This window comes from Chanodichthys erythropterus, chromosome 22 (genome assembly GCF_024489055.1).
Source record: "Chanodichthys erythropterus isolate Z2021 chromosome 22, ASM2448905v1, whole genome shotgun sequence".
Classification (NCBI taxonomy): domain Eukaryota; kingdom Metazoa; phylum Chordata; class Actinopteri; order Cypriniformes; family Xenocyprididae; genus Chanodichthys; species Chanodichthys erythropterus.
Window position 1 is genome coordinate 29,078,458 of NC_090242.1, and position 8,824 is coordinate 29,087,281.

Below are 8,824 nucleotides of genomic sequence, written 5' to 3' on the forward strand. Positions count from 1 at the left end.
GGACTGCGTTTCTGAGGGATAGCCAATACTCTACTGTGAATTGTGAGCTGAGCCATCAAATACCAATTTAAAGTTTACATACATCTTGTATTAATATGCTATGATACTGTTTACATAAACTTTCACACAGTATTTCAAAATGTGAAGCATCTTTAATGTAACCACAAACTGCACAGCTGTACATTAAAAAAAAAAAAAAGTCTTAAAAACAATTCATGATGAACAACTGACGTTCTTTATATTTAGAGGAGAAGAAATGGACACTAGTGGGAAATGTAATATGAACAATGGAATATTCTAGAGGTGTAGGACAATACAGTGTCAAAAACAAAAATGAAGACTTCAGGCATTTAAAATAGTCAATAGTGCCCCCATTTGGTAATTGTTGGTCACTGCAACCAATTCTTTGACATTTTACCCTAGATAGGGCATGATATATGTTTCATATTACATACAAAATAAAAACTGACAAAAAGATGGAAACCATCAAGGGTCATTATAAAACAAAAGCTTAAAAAGAAACGTTTTTATCTCCTGGTTTAAATTCTAAGATGCTGGAATTTTTCTGATGTTTTCCTTGTTCGTTATGCATTTGCATTCCATCTTACACGTGTACTCACTTGCTCTGAAAATGATTGACGTATAAACAGATACCAAAAATGAGAGCACTCTGGGTTCAGTTGTTCAGCAGTCCACACTGAACAGTATGACTATCTAGGGGCCTCCACGACTCGCATGAGCGCCCATCCGCTGAGGATCCTGGGATGGGTAGTGGACCTGTCCGGGGGGCCTCATAGCCATCGGAGGGGGCATTGAAGGGGACATGGGATCCATGGTGTGGAACATAGGAGGACCAAAACCTGGAGAGAACAGATGAGGTTAATGGGATAGTGAGGCATTTCACCTTGGGTTACTAACAGGCCAAAAAAAGAGAAAGGGGGAAGTGGGTGGGGTGAAACTTACCAGGTGGTGGGGGCATGGCAACACCAGGTGGAGGAGGAAGTCCCAGGTTCATGACAGCAGGGGAGCTGGTTGGAGCCAGGTTAAAGTAGTTGGTGGAGGCATCTTCATCAGACACAGGGGGTGGGGGCAGAGCTGTTGAAAAGATTCACACGCTGCTTTAACTTATGTAATATATAGTGGCCCCCAATTTATTTTGGAATAATTTTAAAGTATTAAATTTATTATTTGAAATGTATTTAAATTTTAAAGCGTGACAAGTCAAGCTCCAAATAAATAAAATGCAAACAGTTTAACAATAAATAAATAAAAATACAAATCAAAACATTTATGAGCAGTACATTTAATTTTAGTTTCATATTTATCATTGTACATTAAATTAGTGAGACATGTCAAGCTTCAAAATAAATAAAATTATTTAAAAGCAATTCAACATAAATACAAATAAATTAACTTAAAATTAATACATTTATAAACAGTACATTTAATCAGAATTTTATCTTAATTTATTATTAAATTTTTATTTATTTAATTTACTACTGTTACAGGTGAATAAAAATAAAATAAATTATAGCAGACATACATTTCAGTCAGAACCAATGACATAAATTCATATTATTTTACTAAAACTAGTGTTAATTTTGTCAGCTATTTTTACATTTAGTATTAGTCCTGTGTCAAATGTACCTTTTATTTATATTTAATCAACCTTGTCCTGTTGTTTAGTCAAGTTGTCGTCAACTAAATGTCTGGGTATTTTAGTCTAGTTTTAGTCAATGAAAACTAAGTCAAATTTTCATCATGCTGCATAATGATTAACCTAACAATATGATTATTTTGCGATTGTTGTCAAATTTATTTTTACATTTCATCAAAATTATTGCACTTTCACCAATAAGCACAAATCAATAGAATGTTGAACCATGCCCATGGTTTATTTTACCTCATCTAGTGAACTGATTTATTATAGGCTATTTATAATATAAATAAACACTCTCTGTCTACATTATGAAATCTGGTAAAACAAATTTCTCTCAGAAATGAAAACAGTGAAATTCCTAATGGTAATTACAAAATACATTCATGTTTTTCTATTAAAACAACAGCGAAAGACTTTGTATTGCCACAAAGAGTTTGCGCAAGTTTATTCAGCAACCTCAGTCACAAGCAATATAGTCGAGATCCATGTTTTGATTTATTACAGTTCATCACTAAGAAGGTTTGATGGCAGCAAACAGCACAAGTGGCTCGTGAAGGAACACATACTGGCTAAAATCACTGTCATTTGAGCAGAACATCTCAAATGAAGCGCTTTTGCCGCAGTGTAAAGTGCACATGATTACCAGATTGCAAAAATTAAAATAAAATACCGGGCAGAAATTGTATCATTTCAACAGAAAAGCTCTGATTGGGGGATTTAAATTCTTGACATCTGGCAACTGCAAACACTAAATCTTGTAGTAGAAGCTTGTACAGCTGTGTCATATTTGACTCCTCTTTATTTCGCCAAAAATAAAAAGTTTTTGCGAAAATTTTTATATTTTCATATTTCTCGACTTTGTGTCAACGATATTGCGTATTGATATAGTCACAGTTATCATTTAATGAACTTTTTTATCTGATTTCGTTAACGAAATGATCGCCAACTAAAATATCTATGTATGAGAGACTTTGGTACATACCACCAGGGAGCCCTGGCACTGGCTCCAGCCTGATTCCACTCTCCGTCACCCCATCCTTCTCTTTCCCTCGAGCTGCCTGTGACCTAAACGAAACATAGCAACATTCAGTACCACCACCACATACATGAAACTGTCTGATTTTCAGGTTTTTGCTGCATGATCAGTCACCGACCTGCCCCATTTAACATTAAGCCGGCGCCCATTAATGATGAGTTTATTAAAGGACTTCTCTGCAGCCGTCTCTGCGGCCTGCCGTGTGGCGAACTGGATGAAAGCACACTGCTGCCTTTGAACGATGGTGATGGTACGAATCTCCCCAAACTGGTAGAAGTGATTCCTTTTGTGGGAAAAAAAAAAAATGGAATCTTTCATCAAGAAATCACACAGAAGAGAAAAAAAAAAAAAAAAGGATTTTTTTTGCCTCTATATAATAAAAAATATAAAATAAATCAGCATAAAATTAAAGTAAGACACTTAAAAAAAAAAAAAGGTACCTAAATAAATGGGATTTTGTTAATTATTTTATAATTATGCAAGCAGCTTTAGACTGTGATCATGAGAGAGACTACATAAACATTAACTTTTTAAAAAAAAAATCATGTCACACCATGGGGCCACTTAAAATTAACTAGAAAAGGCAAAAAAGGTCATTAAAAACTTGAAAAGGTGACCAATTACTGGAACTATGATACTTTAAAAAATAAAATAAAAAAGTCTAAGGACAAGTTGCACATCAACTAACCAAATATAGCTTTATGAGCTCTAACGTGCACTTACCTGAGCTCAGAGTCTGTAACATTTTCTCCCAGCCCCCCGATATACAGCGTGGTGATGGACTTGTCTTCAGGTACGTCCAGTCTGGGCATAGTGGAGGCCCGCTTCAAGAGTTTATCAGCCACAGGATCATTAATGCCATAGTAACGGTCCTTAATGTTCTGATCAGCCAGTGGGTCATCTGGATCGGTGGGCTTTTCATGCCTGTGATATCAAAGCAATGCACTTCATCACAAACGTAACCAAAATTCACAACTGCTCATACATTTCAAACCTTTAGACATGAACCAAAATGAAAATCATGACAACCAACATTGGATGTTCGGGACTTCATTGTCAAAACACCCAGTGGAGTGTGAAATGGAGAATTCTGGGTAATAGTTTTACACAGATAAAAGATTCTTAAGATGTTGCTCACCTGTACGGACACTCTTCCCCTCTCTTGCACTCCCCTTTCACCCAAAAGGAACAGATGTGAGGTCTGTTCCTCTTATAGTACGGTGTGGTACGAGCCAGTTTCAGCAGCATATCGCCACTGCTCGGTGCCTTCCCAAGCTGCCCCACAGGTCTTGTGCCATCAGAGTTAGCAATCTACAGACCAAAACATTGCAATTATTTGACCCACAGATACCAGTAGCGCCTCACGATTAATCGTAAAAAGATCATGATCTCGATTCAAACACCCACACGATCTTACTTTATTAATAACAATGATTCACCTGTGTCTATTGAACCTTTGACACAATCATACCGTAACATTCAAATCTGTGAGGGCCAGAGAGAGCAGTTTTGAACCACACAGTAGTTATTTCTGTGTTACAAATATTCAAATTATCACAGAAGTACTGAGATAAAAGTTTGAGGTTAGTGTAAGTATATAAACATTAATGTCTATGATAGCGATCAAAATAGAGCAAACTACCGTTTGAAACAAACTATCAATTACATCTTATTCCACTAGGTGGTGACAAGTGACACTTACAAAATATATGTGTCATTGAATCATTCATTCAAAAGATTTGTTCAAAAACACTGATTCATCCAGTAAAGAAACAAGTATCTATTAATGAGTCATTGAATTAATTCAAAACCATTTTTTAAAATAATTCATTCAAATTAATTGATTTTTCCAGCAATTAGAGTATCTAATTAGAGTCCAGAAAATGTCACAAAACACATTAATAAATAGGGTTCGGAACCGGTAGTGTTTTTTGAAATGAACCAGAACCGTGCAAGATTTCTAAGTTTCAGTTCCGAAAACGGTTCTGGTGTGATGGGTGGGTGAAGTGCGGGAAGCGTATCCTTTAATAGAGACACCTCACTTCATGAATATAATGAATGCACTGAAAAGCCCTCGCGCTCATATACATCAGATATCAATGAGAGGGAGAGAGCGAGAGATAGATGCACAACGCTGCACGATTAATCATCACCCAAATGATCTAATTCCTAAATGACAACAATTCGCCTGTGTATATTAAACCTTTGACAAAAATAAAATCACGACATTCAAATCTGCGTTCGCACTGCCGTTGATCTGAAGAGAGTTGTCATGTGTAACGTTAGATATAAACAGCTTCACAATCTTTTAAAACACACAGTATCATTATTTCTGTGTGACAAATATTCCAATTATCACAGAAGTATACAAAAGTTTATCATTCAGATAGAAACACCAATGTTACCGATCAAAATATAATAAATCAACCTTTTGAAAGTAACTGGACTTCAAATGACGACTGTATTGATTGCATTGTTACGCCACTAGGTGGCAACAAAAATCACAGAATCATTCTTTCAGAAACAAGTCTTTCTGAATCCAACTTACAAAAATATTGTTTCACCTGTCTGGATCTTACATGTGTAAAACTTAAAGTAAAACTTAAAACTTAACTTACAATAAGGTTCATTTATTAACTAACCATGAGCAATACATTTGTTAATCTTTGTTAATGTTAGTTAATAAAAATACAGCCATTCATAGTTTGTTCATGTTACTTCACAGTGCATTAACTAATGCTACCTAATTCAACTCTTGATTTTAATAATGTATTAGTACAATTTGAAATTAACATTAATAAAAATTAATAAATGCTGTAGAAATGCAGTTCATTATTAGTTAATGTTAATGTAGTTAACTTATGTTAACTAATGAAAACTATTGTAAAGTGTTAGCGAAAATGAGATCAGCAGTCTGTTAAATTCATTTTACAAGAATAATAAACACAAAAAGGACTGTTTGAGTCGAGTATTGTGTATTTTTCCCTTGCTACCATTTTTTATTAGTTGTTTAATTATTTTAATGGAACCGGAACCGTTAGGCAGAACCGGAATCGGAAAATTTCTTACGATTCCCAACCCTATTAATAAATGCGTAATACACAGACAAATTACCTCTCTCTCCATATTTTGAGTGTAATACTCCTTATTCACATCCGATCTCGGTACTTCATCTTTAACGGACAGCCCAGTGTCACGAACCTGAATGGGCAAGCCTGTGCAAAGTAAAAAAATAATCTTTATTATTTAGGAATGTTTACAACACTGTAATATTCATGTATATATGAAGAGTTTGGTTCCAAAATGCAATAAACAGCATTAAAAAAAAAAAGTTTCCGCCAAAATCAGTATTGTATATGGTCGGTATTGAAAAGTCATTTATTAATTTTGCGCAAAATGCAATATCTGCCGTGTTATTCTGTTTATGTTTTCTCCCTTTTTTTCCAAAACGCAACAAATGCCAGTTTCCCTTCTCTGCAGAATGTGATATATCCGCTCAATCACAGCGCACCATTCCACGCACTGTAAACAGTAATGGCGGCGCTCTGAAAACACCCAGCATCTTAATTTTCCTTATTTACTTTGTGCTTTGTGATCAACAAAAACAGAAAAAATTTATAATTTTGACGACATTGATGAAACTGTGTTGGTTTCTGCGGCGAGGACGTAAGCCATTAAAATGTAATCATTTATGTGAGGAGATTAAGAAGATGAGGCACTAAAGTAATTTATAATATTAACAAGACTTATTGAATTCATTATGGGAGCAACGACAATGTATTTTTAGTGAAATGCCTGTATATAAGATTAGTACTGACAAAGTTCAGAGGCTATCATATATGTGAATCAACTTACTTTGTTGTGTATTTTCAATATGAAAAATAACTTTTATATAGATGGATTAATTGCGTTTTGAAAAAAAAAAAAAAAGTTTTTATAATAAACTTTTGAAAATCAAAATCTAGATTTGAAATTTTAAAATTGCTTAGTGAAAGTTTTCATCTGGCCACTTTCTTGGTAAATAAAGCACATTTTTACATTTTATTATTCAAAATGGATTTATAGCATTTTGGAACCAAAACTCTTCACACACACACACACACACACACACACACACACACACACACACACACACACACACACACACACAAACATATAATACTAATAATAATAAAAATAACAATAAAAATAATATGATATAATATATAAATAATATTATATTATATATATTATATTATATTATATATATATATATATTATATTATATATATATTATATATATTATATTATATTATATTATATATATATTATATTATATTATATTCTCTTCACACACACACACAAACATATAATAATAATAATAATAATAATAATTATATTATATATATATATATATATATATATATATTATATTATATTATATATATATATATTATATTATATATATATATATTATATTATATATATATATATATATTATATTATATATATATTATATTATATTATATTATATATATATATATATATATATATTATATTATATATATATATATTATATTATATATATTATATTATATTATATTATATTATATAATATATATATATATATATATATATATATATATATATATATATATATATATATATATAAATAAATTAAATCTCTTAAGATTGATAGACAGAATGGAATGTGTCAGTTTCTAAACATTACTATGGAAGCCCATTTTCACCACATAAGAAAAGAACAAAACATGCTCTTTTAAATCATAACTATGACCGAAACTATGACATGCTAAGCGGAAATTATGAGATTAGAAAGTCTATGAAAAAATATGATCTAGAAAGTTAAGATAAAAAGTCATAATTATGAAATTAAAACAGCATTTCTTATTTTGACAACACTAATGTCATCATTTTACAAACAGATATTTATATATCCACAGTATCCAGATTATAGCCACAAATTAGGATTTTAATAACTGGAATTCTAAATCGTAACAGTTCTGCATTACCATATTCCAGATCCAGGAGGCAGGTCTGACAGACATTCTTCATTTTACTGCAGGTCTGACACACTTCTGTCTTCTTAAAGCGCATCCTGACTCCAGGACACCAGCGGAACACCGTGAAGGGACGCGCACAGATCTAGAAGATAGGAAGAATACACAATAAAAAAATATGCTGCACTTTCAAAATGTGGGGTAAAAAATAAGGAGTCTTTTATCAATTAATTTCCATGACTTTGCTGTGTACTGGATAGAGATTTTGACAAATAATTTAAGAGATTACTGGACCGAACTTCCATTTGTATATCATGTACCAACCATTTGAATTAATATATTAGGCATAGAAACGTTCTGAGATGACTGTGGGAACCCAGTCAGGAGCACATTTAGCAATTTTATGAGGATGAACGCAGCAGTACCTTGCACTCTTTGCCAAATTTCTCTTTGGTCTGTTGAAGGAAATACACATACAAAGTGAAAATGTGTTTGAATACAAAAAATAAATAAATAAATAAATAAATACAACTTGATTTCATTAATAATTAACAAACTAATAAGTGAAACAGCACTAACTCTACTTACCATGCGGATATAAGGGTTTTCTCCCAAGCATGTTTGACAGAGGATGGGAAAATCCTGTTTAAATAAGCAAAGGCCATTACTATTCAAACTGAAAATAATTGTACAGTTCACTAATTACATAAGCTTTTAACCTACTGTTGTTATCCACACACACACACACACACACACAGAGTACAAAACAAAATGCATTCAATATAACAAAGAAATAACTCTAAATGTCACGAGCCAACAATATCACTATTTTAAATGCACGTTTTTGTTAAAAATAGATTACTTAAATGTTATTGATGCTATATAAACTCTTCTGTTAACAGGACACTTATAATAGATATAATTAGCCTTTCTCGTCATTTCACTTCAAGAGAATGTTTATTTGCGTCTGTACAGGAAAGATCAGTCACAATACAGTGACTGGATAGAGGATGTTCACACTATTCAGTTTGCAAATATGGCTGATTCGATATTTATATAAAAAAATTAACTATTGATGAGATGAGGTTTTCATTAGCCATAAGCTAAGACACTACAGAATGGGATCCG

The 8,824-nt window shown here is 32.5% G+C and overlaps 1 protein-coding gene across 2 annotated transcripts in view; it reads right to left on the reverse strand.

Annotated features, from left to right (window-relative positions):
• Positions 1–10: 10 nt before the first annotated feature.
• Positions 11–8,824, reverse strand: part of rbm22 (RNA binding motif protein 22) — a 9,525-nt gene continuing 711 nt past the window's right edge. For both annotated transcript variants that reach the window (XM_067375556.1, XM_067375555.1), the window contains exons 2-11: positions 8,285–8,338; positions 8,122–8,151; positions 7,709–7,841; positions 5,811–5,911; positions 3,835–4,007; positions 3,420–3,620; positions 2,815–2,979; positions 2,643–2,725; positions 964–1,095; positions 11–860 (exon numbers count right to left, since the gene is read on the reverse strand). In XM_067375556.1, coding sequence (XP_067231657.1) covers positions 715–860; positions 964–1,095; positions 2,643–2,725; positions 2,815–2,979; positions 3,420–3,620; positions 3,835–4,007; positions 5,811–5,911; positions 7,709–7,841; positions 8,122–8,151; positions 8,285–8,287 — 1,167 coding nt within the window. In that variant the 5' untranslated portion in view covers positions 8,288–8,338 and the 3' untranslated portion in view covers positions 11–714. The remainder of the gene's footprint in view (positions 861–963; positions 1,096–2,642; positions 2,726–2,814; positions 2,980–3,419; positions 3,621–3,834; positions 4,008–5,810; positions 5,912–7,708; positions 7,842–8,121; positions 8,152–8,284; positions 8,339–8,824) is intronic.